The 17,591-nt window shown below is 36.6% G+C and overlaps 1 protein-coding gene across 5 annotated transcripts in view; it reads left to right on the top strand.

Annotated features, from left to right (window-relative positions):
• The first annotated feature begins 450 nt into the window (after nucleotides 1–450).
• LCORL (ligand dependent nuclear receptor corepressor like) overlaps nucleotides 451–17,591 on the top strand; it is a 55,368-nt gene continuing 38,227 nt past the window's right edge. For all 5 annotated transcript variants that reach the window (XM_031062053.1, XM_031061866.1, XM_031061904.1 and 2 more), the window contains exons 1-4: nucleotides 451–511; nucleotides 6,403–6,482; nucleotides 6,701–6,830; nucleotides 15,587–15,841. In XM_031062053.1, coding sequence (XP_030917913.1) covers nucleotides 6,435–6,482; nucleotides 6,701–6,830; nucleotides 15,587–15,841 — 433 coding nt within the window. In that variant the 5' untranslated portion in view covers nucleotides 451–511; nucleotides 6,403–6,434. The remainder of the gene's footprint in view (nucleotides 512–6,402; nucleotides 6,483–6,700; nucleotides 6,831–15,586; nucleotides 15,842–17,591) is intronic.

The following is a 17,591-nucleotide window of genomic DNA, read 5'->3' as shown; positions in this document are numbered from 1 at the left end:
TGTAGTTTCAGGAGATCATGAGAAGTTTCTGATCTGTAAAGTTTTCTTTTTTTTTTCTTTTCATTTTTCCTTCTTTTAATTTTTTCCTCTCTCTGTACATGACTCTGATTCTCAGGCTAAGAGAGAAACTCCTTCACTTGCTTAGAGCTATGACGCTAATCCTACCACCTTTAGGATTCTGTGGTAGTTATTTTAAGTCTAATGAGGTTGTTGGGGCATGGCTTAATAGGCTGCTTGTGGGCAGATGGCAGTTGCCTTGTCTTATTTTTATCTTCTAATGCTATTGAGTAGTACTATAGTAGAAGAAGTAAATATTTGTTTGATAAATGTAACAATTTTTGGAATTGCTCTTAGAATTTGAGGATACTTGTTGCCGGTTCTCTAGAATTTGCTTTCTTTTAAGAAACCTTTCATTTACTATTTTAAATGTTTCTTTTGTCTCCAGGTTTTGAAAGTATTTTAGAAGGGCTTTATGGACCAAGGCTACGAAGAGACCTCAGTTTATTTGAAGGTAAATGAACCAGCTTTTAGTGCAATGACTTTAACTTACTGGTTTTTCTTTTAGCTAAAAGTAGTTCCAAGTATATATCTTGAATTTGAAAAAGGAAATCTTCCAGTGCTTTTCTTTCCAATGTTCATTCTTTAATTTTCTTGTCCATACTGTGCTGAAGCAAAACACTAGGGAGAGTGATACATAGGTTTTGTTCCCATACAGGGGAATTTGGATTAGCTAAGCTTTTCTGCAAAGCTCTCATGAAAAAGACTTACTCTTCTGGAATACTGCATCTCCTACTTTGTCTTTGAATATCCATTACAAAGGGCAGACAAGCTGCTCAGCTTCCTATTGACATTAATTGGTAAAAGGAAAGTAATGGATGCTACTTTGGTCTTGTAGTTGTCAAGAAAGTTCATGCTTTTTATATATTCATTTTTTTTACATCTTTATTATATGTACACCAAACTTTTAGTTTTTATAGTACTTTATGTATATATATAAAAAGTCATAGTATGTTGAAGTGTATATATATACACACCCTTTCCATTACCCTTGTAAGACCCAGCATTAGTGCAAATGGGTTTGGTTTTGCTGGAATAGCTGTCAATAACACATAAATCCTTAGTTAAGCATGGAATGATTTATCTTTCACAACATGGGAACTATACAGGAAAAAATTTGCTTTAGAATATTGAAAGAATTGCTTTGCCAAGTTCATTTTATGACTTAAAGAAATGTTACTTCTGTTATGAAACTGTAAAAATGTTCTATCTCATTTCTTTATAATTCATTGTCTGATAGTGTAATTTGTAAAGCACATAACTTATTTAGTGCTAGTACATGAGGCATATTGGCATGTACTGTGTATCTTTGCTTAGAATACTTTTGGAGCCATTGCTTTAACTTGATCATGGTTTTATCCCCTTCAAAATGTGCAAGTTCCTTGGCCTGTATCATATGCATAACACAGTATTTTCATGGGGAAGGGGGGGAACATGGAATACTACTTTGCTGATGCTTTCAGAATGGTTTTTTCCTTTCTCAAGCTAGGCATGCCACTAATAAGACATAAAAACACTTAAGAAATATGTACACTTGGATTAAAGCTTGTTTTCATGACTAGTATTTTCAACTGCTGTGATAAGCACTTTTGAAAAGGAAACAGGATATTGTTATAAGTATGCAGTATCTCTTTTGGTTTTTTTTGAGTTGTAATTCCAATTTGTTGTATGTATTGGGCTTTACACTGATTAGTAGTTAATGCTTTATTTTTTGTATGAAAGGGTTTATGGTTTTTTTCTTTTTTTTTTTCTTTTGGGTAAGAAGGCAGAAAGTACTGAGCTAATGAGGTAGTGGCCAAAGTCTAAGCTACAGTTCAAGGACATGATATGGGTACACTGTAAAGTTTATATTGCTCCTTTAGAGTTCATGTGTGCAGTATTTGAGCTGTCTTAGGGGTAAAGTTTTAACTTTTAACTTATTTGCCTCATGCTGTTGAAGATTTCGTACCTATTTAAAATCTGATATTTCCATTGCTTGTAAATCTTTGCTATTTGATGCCCTTGTGACTTTGTCTTGAAAATTAAATTTGTGTTTATCTAAAATGCAACATCTCAGAGCTATTTTTTTTTTTAATTTCTGAAAATTTTTGTCATTAATGTGCAAGTGTTCTTCAACAGTTAAGCCTATTTCCATGTCTGAGGCATCTGTAAAATTGATTTTAGTTCTGGAGCCAGTTCATTTTTATAGATATAGTATCTGTAACTTCAGTAATGCCATGTGAAATGGTTTATATTGATAAAGTAGAGGTCAGCTTTATCATTGGTATAGTATGCAGTGCTATTTCTGATTTGAAGTCTGAATTTTGTTTTAAAGATTAATACATAACTCTCAAGTAAAATTTGTACAAATTCTTCCAGTGTCCTAAGTGTCACATTTCATTTCACAGGTAATGAAACCAAGATACAAAGTAAATAATTTGCCTTAGTTAAAAACTATGGCTGGTAGAATTAGAACTCAGGTTTTCACACTGAGCAATGTGCCTGAATTACTGCATCTTTTAAGCTGTTTATTTTCCTCATTTAACCACTAAACTAATACTGTCAACATGCAATATTATGGCTCGTTAGCAGCAAGAGTGTGTTTCTTCAAACATACCTCAAGAAATTATGTAACTTTCTTGTGCAGAAATATGTGAAAATTGGCTGAAATGTATGCTGCTTAGATACAATAGCATTTTATTAGAAAGTTTTATTAGAAACACAAATCTAATAGAATGGGAGGTTTTATGAAATTAAAAACATGAAGGATTTGATAAATACTTCAGCTGTTTTAATGTACTTGTTAGGAAGCAGTAGTGTTGTATAAAAAAAGAAAGGCAGTGATATGTTAAAAATTATCACAAATAGCTGGAAAATCTTTTGGTACATTATTATAATCAGAAATTACTGGTAAGTAAGAGATGGATTTTTTAATTTTATTTTGATCTATTTTATTTTGTATTTTGATGTACTTGACAATTGTTTCATATTTTAAGATACAGACATGGGATCTGTTCAGTACTACAGGTGTCTGAATTAATTTTTTTAATTTGGCATTACTTCTTGAGAAAAGTGGTTTGGAGAAACAAAGATGTGAGCCTCTTAAGAAATGAAAAAAATTATTTTTTGTCAAAGTTCACCATTTTATTCTTAATAAATGGAAATAAGTTTAACACCTTTGTGCTAAAGGGTTTTGCTTTCAAATATTGATCTATACTGTGATTAGTATTAAAATGCTGTTTGCAGAGTCTTAGCAACTTTTTCTCATGAGCTAGCTAGCAAGCATTATAGGTTGTCTGCAAATCTTTCATCGTGTGATCCCAAGCAAGATAAAATGGGGAGGGATGATCCTCATCCTAAATTCAATGCAGCTGGAGGAAAGTTTGTTCAGTTTAAAGTGCTGTCTGTGTCTCTGATTTTTCTGAGAGTATGGCTGCCTATCTGTAGTTAAAAACTTAATCCTCATATCAGGATGTTTCTTGTGGGGGTGACCTGAGACTGTCTGGCATTTGATATATCTTGTATATATATGATACCACTTTTGCTTAGCTGACTGGCAGACTTAATAAGTCTTGTACATGATTTATACTGCTTTGAATAAAGGGTTTAGTGTTATGTAGAGCTGATGTTTCTCAAGGTTTGCGTTTTTGGCAATACACAAGAATTGCTCTCTGGTTTGACTTTTACCAGTGGAAATTCAGGATTCCAAGGCAGAGGAACTTCTCTGAAAGTATAAAGCCTGTCCTAGAGTTAGGTGTAGAATCTCAGGGTTCATAGATAGAGTTTTCATGGTTGCAAGGAAAGCAATGAACTTGTTGTGAGGGAATAGTGTTGTTTTTATGCTGTGGACATCCTAAAGGAATAGCTCTAATGGGCTGGGACAGGTAGATTAATTCAGCAAAAATGGCTCATTATCTCTTGTTACTGTCCAGCCAAGAAAAATACCATGTCTGTTTTTAAACATCAGCTGTCCAACCTGTAAATATTGCTCTTTCGCATCCCTGAAAGCATATAATACAATAATACAGAATTCTGTTCTAAATCAGTACTTCAGAGCTGAGCAAACTAGATTTAAGTAATAACATGGAGTTACTTGCATTATGTTTTTGCTCAACTGAAGAACCTTTATTTTTCAGAGTAATTTTATTCTTATTTTGCCTTTTTAATAATATCTTTGAGAAAAAGTTAAAGCTCAGCAGTTGAGGGAAGAGGGTGGAGGACAGTGGGCAGTGGGAAACAACCCAGCAGACAGCAAGGTCAGAGAAGGAAGAGGGGAGAGGTGCTCCAGTGACTGGAGCAGAGATTCCCCTGCAGCCCTTGGAGAAGACCGTGGTGAAGCATGTAGAACCTGCAGTCCATGGAGGACCATGTTGGAACAGATATCCACAGTGCAGCCCTTGGAGGACCCTCTGGAGCAGGTGGAGATGCCCTGAAGGAAGCTACAGCCTGTGGAGATGCCATGCTGGAGCAGGCCTCTGGCAGGAACTGCAGCTCTAGACAGGAGCCCATGCCAGGAGCAGGTTTTCTGGCAGGAGTTGTGGGTCTGTGGAATGGTCTCTTCCTGAAGGACTGTGCCCTGTGTAAAAGACATGTATTAGAACAGTTCATGAAGAGCTGCAGTTGTGGGAAGACCACTGGAGCAGTTTGTGAAGGCCTGTAGCCCATGTGAGAGACCCCAAGCTGGAAGCAGGGAAAAAAGAGAAGGAAGTGGCAGAGAGGAACTGCTATGAACTGAGAGCAGCCCGCTTCCCATCCTCCTTGCACTCTTTGGGGTGGGGGAGGAGGTAGAAGAGTCAGGAATGAGGGAGTGAAGCTGAAGCCTGGGAAGAAGGGGTGGTAAGGTGGTTTAGTGTTTTCCGTTTCTTACTATGCAAATCTGTTTTTATTGGCTATGAATGAAATTGATTCTCTCCAAGTTGAGTCTGACTTCTCTGTTATAGTAATTGGTAAGTGATCTCCCTGTCTTCATCTTGACCCTCAAGTTTCTCCCCCTGATTTTCTCCCCTACCATCTTACTTCCTTGCCCCTGCCCTATTGAAGAGGGGCAGTGGATTGAGAGCATCAGTGGATTGGGAGATTGGCAGCCAGCCAAGATCAGGCTACCATCATGTGCTATTGAAAGCAGAAAATCTCAAGAACCTCCCTAAACAGAACTGACTGTAATTTAGTGGTATGGAGAAAAGGAGGAAACATACCTGGTAACTAATAATGGGCGTGAAAAAGTTGTTTAGGTTGTAAGCACATGAACAGGATGGAGAAGACCTTGGTGTTGTAGTTAATCATATTTGGATTCACCTGCCAAAACACTGCAGCTATAATAAAGGCTGCTGCATTGCTAGGATACTGTAGGAAAAGTACTGCCTGCAGTGTAAGGAAGTCTGGTGTAAAGGTAAAAGACATCATCTTGAGATCTTGCTCCCCATGTTCAGGAAACAGGTGTTCAATTGAGACTTGTACAGAAGAGATGGAGTTGAATCTTGTGAGGAAAAGCACGTGGACTAGATTAGCCACAAAATGAAGTGTTAAGGGGATAATGAAGATCTCTGCAAATGCATCAAGGTGCTAAGTACCTAGTTATTGTTCATGGGTACAATAATAAAATTGCCACAAAAGCAAACTGGAATAAGTTGCCATGTGCAATTTTAAACAATAAATTAGAAGCTTTATTTTAACTACTAGCACAGTTGGTTTGGGAAAAGTTTTAAAGTAACTGGTGTTTGTAAAGAGAAGGGTATTGGCTGAAAACTCTTAATTTTTGAAATGGAGCTTAATTTAAAGAAGGTAGATTATGTGTCTCCATTCAATAGAAGATGGGACTTGATATAGGCAGTGTAAGTTTAAGTCCTGCATTCCCTCTAGACCAGAGTACCTTTTCTGATAAAGCATATAGAGGTACATTTCTAGATGAATCAAGTGCTACAAGTGAGTATAAGGCTTGGATTTACCTATAGTGATTATATCAAATCAATTAAAATACTATAAGTATAATGCATGTAGCTCACATGGTAACGAGTCTGTATCCTAATTCTTAGTTACCACAAGTTTGCACACTTCAGTTAAAAAGAATGATGTCTGCAATTCAGAGTTTTCTTTGCAGTATTCAGATGCTTCCAGTGATTATGACAGATAATATCCTTACCTTTTCTTCTAAGGAAAGCACTCTCTGCTATTTTTAAGTTGAGCTGTAAAAGCCAGACAAGAATTTGAAAATATCTGAAGTATTTAATATGACTGAATGTGCTCCACCAATAAATATATATCATATTAGTAATGGAATTTATTTCAGAGATTTTTAGGAAGTGTGTTCTGTTCTCAAAATCAATTTTTGCTTGTTTAAAACATCTAGCTTTCTTTTCTTCCTTTAAGACTGTGAGCCAGAAGAGCTAACTGACTGGTCTATGGATGAGAAATGTTCCTTTTGTAATTTACACAAAGAAACAGCCAGTGTAAGTATGAGCATTATATTAAACATTACTCCTCAACACAAATTTTTTGGTATGAAAGAGTCAGAGAATTTAATTTTGCAAATAATTTAATTCCGCATTTTGACTCAAGGTAGTTAGATTTTAGTGATTCTATTCCATTCAGTAACTCAGTAATTTAATTGTATATTTTACTACCAGCAGACTAACTTCTGAAAGATGTTATGATCTTTGTTTTCTAGGATCGTGCATCAGTTTTCGGTTCTTCACAGTCAACGCCTACAGAGGAACTGTCATCTCAGGGCCAGTCCAACACTGATAAGATTGAATGCCAAGCAGAAAACTATCTAAATGCACTCTTTCGAAAGAAAGGTAATGAAAGCATGTCTTTTGAATTATGAAATAGGACAAAAAATCCAGAAGAATCAAGTTATTCAGGGTTAATTTTGTTTCCTAAGTATTTTTTTATTTATCTACTGAAATAAATGTTTCTGCCGTTTCTCTTTTTTATTCCTTTGGTTTTCCTTAACCTTTTTCTTACTTGAATCACCAAATGAAGTACTACCCTTCCTGCTTACCATTCCTCTTCATCCTCTTGCATTATGTGTCATTCTTTTGAATCCCTGTTCATAAATTGGATTGGATTTTTCTTTTTACCATGAGCTGCTACTTTGTTTTCATGCCAACCTCAGGTGTCATTCTCTGGAATCTGAAGCGTTTAAACATTTTCTGTTCCTAAATTCTCACTTCTGGTTTTCAATGGGAAACACATTTTAGGCAAGAGAATGTGCTTTGCAGATTGCAAAATGGAATTTGGGATCTTCTTGCATGAAAACTTCAAATACATCCAAGTTGGAGGTTAAAACTTCTTGTCAAAATGCAGTATTTTGTAGGTCATTGATTCTTTGACTGTTCTTATTCTTAGCTCTATCATCAAGTTAGAGCAGTACACGAGCAAATGACAAATCAGCTTAGTTCCTGAATGTTACTTGGTTTGCTCGCTGTCCACAAAAGCAGAAATAAGGAGGAAAATGACCAAGTTCTTGTGAATGAAGAAATGTGAATGAAGTTACTGTGAATGCAGTAACTACAATTTTCATAGATTTTTCTTGGGTTTAGTATGTGTGTGTCAGAATAGCTGAGTACGGCTAGGGTGACAGCTCTCTCTTGCTTTTGGCAGAGTCAAACACTGTCTCTTCTTCACATAGGTGGGAGAAAAAAGCAAAGTTAGTTTCCTCCCTTTTAAATTGCTGTAGCAGGAGAGATTATTATGCCCTTGAACCTGGGTATATAGAATCTTTTTCTGTACAGACTTGTCTACTCAGTCTATGTTTTGCTTTTTTGCATTTTAAATCACTGAAATTGAGTGCAACAGCATTTTGAGTGCATCCTTTGGACTCTTGGCTTTCTTTCAAGCCAGCTATTTTCTGTTTGAAATAAAATGTCCAATGAAGTTGGCACCTCATTACTTCTTAAAGTCTTATTATATTTTCATCTCAGGCCCAATTGTGTGGCATCTCCCTTGGCAGATATTTTAATTCCTTCAAATTTCTACTTTGTCAGATCTCTTCTTGGTCTTGATGTGTACAATGTTATTCAGTGTTTGCCTGCTTTATGCTCCTGCTGCGGATGATCTCTTTTGATACTCCTTGAGAGGAACTTCTGTCATGGGAGAAGTGAAACTTGGCATGACCTCACCTTAGTGGTGTGAATGACTTCTAAGTGAAGTTTCTCACAAAGAACATTTGGCTTTTAGCATTTTCTTTCCGTTTGATCTGCCAGATCAGTAATGCTAGGTTAAAGAGGTTTTGTCTATTGAAAAAGGAAACTTCCAGTTGTTTTTGTGATTCTCTGAAGTACTTCTGTATTCTTGGGTAAGAATTTACTGAGACTATTGCTTCAGTTCAGGTTTTAACAATCTTTAAAGTTGTTCAAATTACAGGAAGCGAAAAGGAAAAAAATAGTAAAGGGCATGTGAAACAATTTATGAGGTATTCAAGTAACTGGTTTGGATTTTAGAAGGAAGATGAAGAGTTTTACTAAGAAAATCCCAAGTCTACTTTCTGAATTTTTGTAGGTTTTTGAGTTCAAGTATGAACTTATGAAGAAAGGAATAAAAAAAAATTCCAGTAATTGTTTAGCTAAGGAATGGTTAGCTAAAGAATAGTTCTTATACCTGGTCCCAAACTAGATGTTCTTTCGTTGTTAGAAAATTGTAGAATTCTTAGCTGGCTGTCTTTAAAATGGAGTAACACTTGTTTGGATTGCAAACTCCTCAAGATGATCTACTCTCTTGCTATTGTAACTAATTTAGGCCTCTGTGAACAACCCCCTAAAACCATTGAGCAAATTAGAGAGTTCATTTCTTGGTCCCATTAATCTTTTATTTTGAATAAATTTATATATGGCTTTTTAAATTTGCATACTAGTTTGAGGGGATTTGATTGTGGGTTTGGGTTTGGTTTGTTTTTTTGTTTTTTGTATCAGGAAGCTTGTTCAGAAGATCTCAAAACATGCCTATTTGTCTGGAGAATCTAGGATAAAAGATGATAAACTCCTGCCAAAATGGGTAAACTCTTGAAATGCTGTAAACAACTAAGGTCTTCCCATTAGGAACCCAACTTCACTGTGTATTAGTGAGAGACCAGTTTTGTAGTCAGTTGTCTGTAGGAAAGTCCTGTGCTCAGCAGACACGTCAGCAAATCCAAAGTCCTTCTTGTCATCAAACACTGACTGTTGCCATTAAACAATGTGTCTGAAACCCAAATGCTTTCTTCCCAAGTATGACATCTCTCTTTACCCTTTTGGTGGTGTAAGCAGAGTAGACTTAGATTGGTGCTTTTCCGCTTCCATAATGCTGAAGTTCAGCTGTTCTGTTTTGTTAAGAGAAAAGCACAGTATACTTTAAAAATACGTATAGGTCTTTTTTTTCTATGAGTATTATAGAGTGCGACATATGATCATTGTTGTATCACAGAATCACAGTTGTTTAAAAGCTTGATCAGACATTTTGTTCATGGGCTATTCATTTTCTGTATTTCTAGTAATACACATTGTATGTTCTTAGAAGCTCATTTTTCTATGCAATATTAATGTGACCTCTTGAAACAAAACCAAAGAAAATGAGTTGTGAATCAGGTTCTATCTTCAGGATAGATGATCCACCAAGAGACGACTGAGACATGAGAAGCCCATGTAGAAGTTAAGGAATTTAGGCACAAAATTATAGAGAGAATGTTTGAGATTACTTGAATCTTTTCAAATTCTCTGGGCTGCTGTGTCAAGTATCCTCAATGCCATGTTTCCCATCCCAAAGTAATTTTCCTGTGAGCTTTTTAAAGCTCTTTACTATTTCTAGATATCCTTGTTATATTCTAAAATATTTCCTTTCACAAATATGGCTTTGTTATACCATACCATATACCTGAATTTAACTTTGAGTTCTTCTCTTCTTTTAGTAGTTTTCTTTCAGTTGTGCAACTGTCACAAGCTGATTATGCATCTTGGACATGGTACATTTCATTTAGCAAACCTATGACAATGTAATCATGCACATATTATCTCAGACTAAAAAAAAAGTGTTACTTTCTGAGGCGTAGTTTTGAGTTTTACACACTACTTCATCCAAAACCTGCAGTTGCTATTGATTATTAATCTTAAGAAATCTGGTTTGTCCTTTCAGAATCTGGATGGTTTTCTGTAATCACTGACACTGACACAGTTTGTGCAATAAACTTCTGTGACAGCTTTGCTGTCCCTCTTAAACTTCATCAGGAGAGACTGTTTAGTGGGGTTTTCACTCTTTTTTAAGGGGATACTTTTTGTGTTGACCACCTGCCTGCCAGTGTTATTCTCTTCACTGATTCTGCATTTCTTGATCATTTCTACTACATTTACAAGGATTAATAGAAACATGACTGGATATAGAATAGTGAACATTGCAACCTGAGTAGAGGAAGAAAAAGGGTGGAATGTTTATGAGAAGAGAAGAGTTAACTTACTCCTTCTGTTTGTTGGTTGGTCAAGTTAGCTGAACTAATCATGATCCATGCTTCAGAATAAATAGTTGTATTCCTGTTGTAATGTGCTGATGACCTCACAGCAACCTGAACAATTTTACAAGTAGAACTAAGACTGTCACTGGGACAGTTTGGTGGCTGTTGAGATGGGTTTGTTAAAGTAAAATGTGACCTTTTTGTGAAAAGGGTGAATTTATGGAGTGAATTTATGAAGCACACTGAGAAGCAATCGTGTTCTTAGTCCTGCTCCTCACACAACTGGATTGCAGGTAGATGGGGGATTGTGATTCCTTGCTGCTTTTCACTGCCTTTTGGCATTGTGTCAGAAGACAAATTCAGTCATAAGGTTGAGTTTTTAGTTTTGATAAATTGAATACTGTTGTGAAACACTATTTTGGGAGCTTTTAACTCAATGTTCATTGTCCTGACAGTCAAATCTGTCACCACAGACATTGCGGTCTAGTGATCACACATAATGTTAATGTGCAGAATAGTTAACAGTACAGGTTTGAATAGTTACAAGCTCGTGCAGCACATAAACTGAGGAATTATTAATCCTAAATGTGACCTTTGAATTAAAATAAATCATTGCAATCAGTCATAATTACATTACATAATTACTCTTTTCTCTTGTATTCAGACTTACCTTGACAATCAAAAGCAGAAATTATCAGATTACATCACACAAATTCAGTCTTCTTTTATCCTAACAACATCAGGTCTGCAGACCTTTAGAGACTGTTCTACTGGGTTTAAATTATATGTTATACATGGGCTAAATACAGCTGCCTTGTATTTTATAATGAGTGAGAAAAATGGGGGTTTAAACGGATGTAGGCATGCAAATTTAAAACTTTGCAAGTTTTTCCTATAGTCACAACTCCTAATAAAACATCTTAGAAAAAGAATCTATTCAGGTCGTACCAAGTATATCTGGTGCCATCTGCTGATAACAATTAAGAAATATTTGGTAGTGATAGTAAGTTCAGAGTTCTAACACCTTTCTTGCCCAAAATATGTTTCATTGTGTTTTAAAATTTTATATGGGTAATTATAAATTTCTCATGTGTAATGGAAAATTGCGACTATGAATCACAGGATGGGTGAAGTACTTCCCCATGTTGGGTGGAACAGACTGGCCAATGAGATACTGGAGAGCAGCACTACAGAAAGGGACTTGGGTGTCCTGGTTGATGGAAAGTTGAACATGAGCCAGCAGTGCCCTGGCAGCCAGGAGGGCCAGCCCTGTCCTGGGGGCATCAGGCACAGCATGGCCAGCTGGGCAAGGGAGAGGATTGTCCTCCTCTGCTCTGAGCTGGGGAAGCCTCACCTTGAGTGCTGGGGCAGTTTTGGGCACCACAATATAAGAAAGACAACAAACATTAGAGAGTGTCCAAAGGAGGGCAGCAAAGGTGGTGAAGGGTTTTAACGGAATGCCACACAGGGAGTGGCTGAAAGTCACTTGCCTTTTTCAGCGTGGGGGAGACTGAGGGGAGACCTCATTGCAGTTAGAACTTTCTCTTGAGAGGAAGTGGAGGGGCAGGCACTGATCTCTTCTCCCTGGTGACCGGTGACAAGACCTGAGGTCAACCTCAGTCCCAAAGCTGTGCCAGAGAAAGTTCAGCTTGGATATTAGGAAAATATTCTTCACCAGAGGGTGGTTGGGCACTGGAATAGGCTCCCCAGGGAAGTGGTCACAGCACCAAGCCTGACAGAGTTCAAGAAGCATTTGGACAATAATCTCAGGCACATGGTATGACTCTTGGAGGTGTCCTGTGTAGGGCCTGGACTGGACTTTGATGATCCTTGTGGGTCCCTTTCAACTCAGGATATTCAAATTTTATGGCAGGATCAAAGTCTTTGCAATGGTGCATAGCAGGATAATGACAGACTGTAAACAAGTTGAAATAAAAGGTTCTTTTTAATGTGAGGAAAAATGAAGACAGGCAAGCAGTAGAACATGCCAACCAAAGGTTGTAGAGTCTCCCATCCATGGAAGTATTCCTTACCTAAATAGGTAAGATCCAGAGAAACTCGCTTTGACCTCAAAGATGACTACTGTGAAAAGGCAGCTTTACTAGAGACTTCCCAAGTTATTTCCACCACGATTTACAAGTTAATGATTTGCATTACAGAACAGTCAATGTGATAGCAGCACTATTTGCATTTTTGGCAGATCAGTCTACCCGAGTCTTTTCAAACCCTTTTGATTGAATATGCATTTAGCAGCAAGAGGACTTCAAATGCAGCCCCAACCCAGGAGCACACCTTTCAGAGTATATGCTCTTAGATAGACACTCACCACCCCCTCATCATGTTACTCTTTTAGAGTAAAATAACTTTAAATCTGTGAACTACCAATAGCTGCAGCTGTTGAATATATAAGAAATTCTGCTGCATTTATTCTTCATAGGGAGTTTTTGGAAATCATTACAAAAAAATTAAACTAATTCTAAAGAAATTATTATAAGAACCAAAAAAACATCCTTTATTATTCTGACTGGCTGAAAGATGACTTTGTTCCTAAGGGAAAAGCTGACTTCTCCTGCAAGTGTCTAAAAGCAATACATGCTTGACTGTTACCGATGTGAAGAGTCTAAAGTGAAATAGAAAGGCAGTAAAAACTTGACAGCTCTGAATTAGTTTTGTCTTGCAGTTTTGTAATAATTGATGCAGAGGATGATGATTAATTAGGAGAAATCTGTTCCAGGCTGTTGTGTTTTGCTGCTGATGGTAGGTCCCCTGTACACACTGGTCTTTTGCTACTTGAAGGTACAGATCACACCAGAATGTAAAATAATTCTCCTGTTTGCACTGATGATCACCTGGTACCGAGAAGTAGTCAAAGAAGTTTTTCTTGTGTACATGCAACAAACTAATTGCTCTATATAAATAGGGTCATTCCAGAGCCTACTCAGTCTTGATAATATTTTTTATAATGCATTTTCTATGAGTTTCTGATTACAGACAGTCAAATACTTGGATTTTCAAGCTAAGCTGTTGATCAGTAGATTTCATTGTCTGGATCTACCATTTCCCTGTCATGCAAACAATTTTGTTCCTAGATAATTCAGTTATTTGATTTCATCTCTTAACTTTCTGTATTCTTTTCTTGTATTTTGCATGTGCATCGGTACTGTACATCTGTTGTCTTACTGTTCCAGTATCTGTTGTTGATTTTTTTTCTTTACTTCTAAGGGTGTCTCTAGGATGGTAAACTCCAGTTGAACATTTATTGAGTTCATTATTTAGGAATCAGGAATTAGGTATGCTCTATTTATATTGCTGTGCCTGGAGGTTACATGGTGGGGAAAGGTCTTAGTAGGTATCCTCCATCATTTAGAATTTTACCTCATATCTCTCTTCAAGAAACACCTGTCAATTTTAGGTATTTTGGTAGAGATCTGGTTGAAAGATTGTTGGAAGATAGAGCTTTAACCATAAGCAGATTTCTTTTGTCATACCTTGGGTAAGTTCTCCTGAAGCCAAGATGTCTTAAAAATGCTGGAGTTTCACCGTACCTCATCAAGCACTATGGAGAGGCCAGCCAAAAAGTCTTGACAGGAAGCATCTGAGCAGTGAGTCAGCTGCCCTCTCGTGTGCTATAGACAGCAGATCTCATAGGTGCAGGTTTGTAAGTCCTTGCAATGCTCTGTTGGTGAAAATGAATTCTCAAAATGGAATATGTTTTAAATGAACCTGAAACAAACAAGCAAAAAATCTTCCGTGCATTCATCCTAAACCTGAGCAGCATTCCTTGATCAGGCCTGGCAGTCACTCTCTTGATAGTTGATGAATAAAGCTTCATTGGCATAAAATACTTGAGCAAATATACTGTGTGATCCTCCAAACTTCCTATGAGGACGTGTACCCTTTGCATGCAAACATCTACCCAACCCGGCCCTTTCAGTTTCTTCACTTCCATGAAAAATCCCTTCTGTTTATCATCTATTTTATTTGTTTCAGATTAACTTTATTATCCCAGTAACTATGGAACTGTGTCCTTTGGTATTTCTTCTAGGCAATCAGGGCTCACCTAAAAGCTAATTCTTGTTCACTGCTTTCACACTTGCTTTAAATCCCTCTCCCTTCTTGATTGAAAAGTGTTTCACTCATTACCTATGAAGTCAAGGATGGGCAGTGGTTAATATATTGAAAAAGATATTTGTGTGGAGAGGAGTGTAGAGTTGAGGGGAAGAAGGAAGAGTGAGGTAGTGAAGTAAGTACTACTGCTGCCAGTCTAAGGGAAAACACAGATCTCTGAGTATGGTCAGTTGTACTTGTCCTGTTAAGTGGTGTGCTGCAGTCATCAGTAGCACAGCTTACTTTAAGTTTCTTAATTACATTATTTATGCTAAATTACACTTACATTTTTTCTGTTGCTTCTACTAGGATTCTTTTGGGTGATTCACAGTTACAGTTTCAGCTATGCTTTTTAGCAAGAAGTTTAACTTCTTTCTTGCTTGTATTACTACAAATTGTATGGGACATTTCAAGTAGCATCATATCAGTTCTGACATTTCAATCCTGAACCTACAGTGGGGATTATAATCTCAGAGTGGAACACAATCTTTTTGGTTTGTTTGGGTTTTTTTTTCTTTTTAAGACCAGTTCCTCAAAAGTCCAACTGTCCTATGTTATGAAGAGGACTAATCTTTAGAAGAACTACACTTTAAAATTATTTTTGTTATGGTTGTTCTTTGAAAGTAACTTCTTTCTGTATTAATCCATATCTTATTTTACTTCCATGGTTTGTATTCAAAATACTTTCTTTTCAAAACTGAAAATGAACAGTCTGTAAATGAAAATTCAACTTATTTGCCAACGGTACAGATTCTGAGTGCCCTAAGTAATGCAACCCCACATACTCTTACTTGCATGCTATGATAGAGGAGTAGGGTAAAAACTAATGATCTATGCTAAATATTCTTTCAAATGACTTCCAGTTAGGAATGCTCATTAAAAAAACTTGATAGAGATCTGAATTAATATGTTCGTTACACATGTACTTGTTTAACACATTTGTGTGCTTATACAAAGTATTTATTATAAGAAAAGTAGATAATTTTGGTTCTTAATATATCTGATGCCTGTGGTTTTTATTTCTAGATCTTCCTCAGAACTGTGATCCTAACATTCCCCTAGTTGCTCAGGAATTAATGAAAAAAATGATCCGTCAGTTTGCGATTGAATACATTTCAAAAAGTAGCAAAATTCAAGAGAACAGAAATGGTTCATCATTTGAACCAAGTCTGATGTGTAAAAGTATCCAAATGAACCAAACGGAAAACTCCCTTCAGGAAGAACAGGATAGCCCTCTAGACCTCACTGTGAATCGGACTCAAGAACAGAATACTCAGCAAGGTAAATTTCTGTATCTGATAATGTGTGTTTTGCTGTCATTTATTTATTTTATGGTGTCTTATTCCCTTGAAAAATAAATGTCCATGTCAAATAGAAACATTTTTCATATAGTGTACTAGCAGATAAGCGTTCTGATTTCCGAGTGTCTGTGTTAAAAAAGTTCCATTGGAATTTCTCAGCTTTGGAATACTGAATTTAAGTCCTCTCACCTGTGCTGTCACAGGTAACAGTGGTTCAAAATTTTGTTGAAGAAATGGCTGTCAAGAAGGCTGAGAAAAGAGAAAAAGATCCTGGGATTTCATGGAGCAAATGTCATTCAGTCTCTGTCAGCTCTTGAACGCTTTGATACTTTAAATACAGGTTGGTTAGAATGATGGGAAGAGAAGATTGATCTGGGAGAACATTTCCATACTTCATACCTTAATCATTACAGATCAGTGCAGCTTCACTGAGGGTAAAGCTAGAAAAATATTGTCTCACTGTCATTTACAAAAGGGAAATAATTTCTTTGCCTCAAGGAATATTGCTATCCAAAACCGATAACATATAATCATGAGAGTGTTTTGGACTTTGAACTAGATTTGGATTAGCAGCAGTTTTCAGGAAGGGTTTTGACTGTCATGTGCAACTGAAAGCAGTGGCAAAAGCAGCTTTTGTCTTTTACAGATATCAGGGTCTGTGTTAATCCTGTAATATTGCAGACCAAAAGGAAAAGTTGACCTGTATGTCATATACTATACTAAAAAAGTTGAAAGAAGACAGAACCAAGTTTGTTTGGGTTTTTTGTTGTTTATTAATATACATTAATATATTAGGTCTGCTAATGTATGCATTATATACATTAGCAGATTTGGTATGTGTGTACCTAATGATTCAGTCTTTAATTGGAGATCCTTGGGGGCAGGGAGCTCTGATTGATTCCTCATGATAAATATACCTATTCTGGGTTAAATTTCAAGCATCCTTTCTCTTTGACAGAAAAACCATTGAGAAATACTGGAATTCTTGCTTTTATTCTGTATGGTCAGTGGAAACCAGTTCATGCCAGGGTTTAGTAAATACTTAGTGGTTTAAATTCTGAGAAAATACCTATTGTGGTTGGATGTAATTTTTCTACAGATGAATTACAGATTTTAGAGGTTTATAATTGGCCAGATTGAAGCACATTTCTTTTGCAAGAGCAATAAAAAATAATTTCCTGATATCAGCACTATAGCATGTTGCTTACTTCAGCAGCTGATTATTTATAACTAGTCTTAAATGTTCATGAAGGAGCGAAGTCCCCAGAGGCAGGTGCTGGGCATTGCTGAGCCCAAATAAATCTTTGAGGAATGAAAGGGAAGGCAGGAGGTGGGCAGGGCAGGGACAGGAAGAAAGTTATGCTACCACCCTTGTCTTAAAATCTGTTGATCTTTTCTGTAAGAAAAATCTAAAATACAGAGAAATGGAGTTATTTAAATAATCTTTTTATGTCATTGGATTTTTTCTTGTAGTAAGGCTAAAGAGCAACTTTAGAATTGTGCACCTTTGGTGGAACACCTAAATCTAAAATAGTTGCTCAGCACACACAGTGTACAAGTTACACATTGAACTGTGTAAGACACTGCAGAGTCTCAGGACTTAGACTGCCATGATTGCTGGAGCGCTTTTTAGATGTTAAAGGTAACATCTTGCTGTTCAGAGATGAAATTCAGAGATGCTGAAATGAGAAATAATAATGGAATAAGACTGTAGTTGAAGAAGGGTGGCT

Source organism: Geospiza fortis, unplaced genomic scaffold (genome assembly GCF_000277835.1).
Source record: "Geospiza fortis unplaced genomic scaffold, GeoFor_1.0 scaffold40, whole genome shotgun sequence".
Classification (NCBI taxonomy): Eukaryota; Metazoa; Chordata; class Aves; order Passeriformes; family Thraupidae; genus Geospiza; species Geospiza fortis.
Note: the sequence above shows the minus strand (reverse complement) of the source record. Positions and strands in the feature narration are given on the sequence as shown.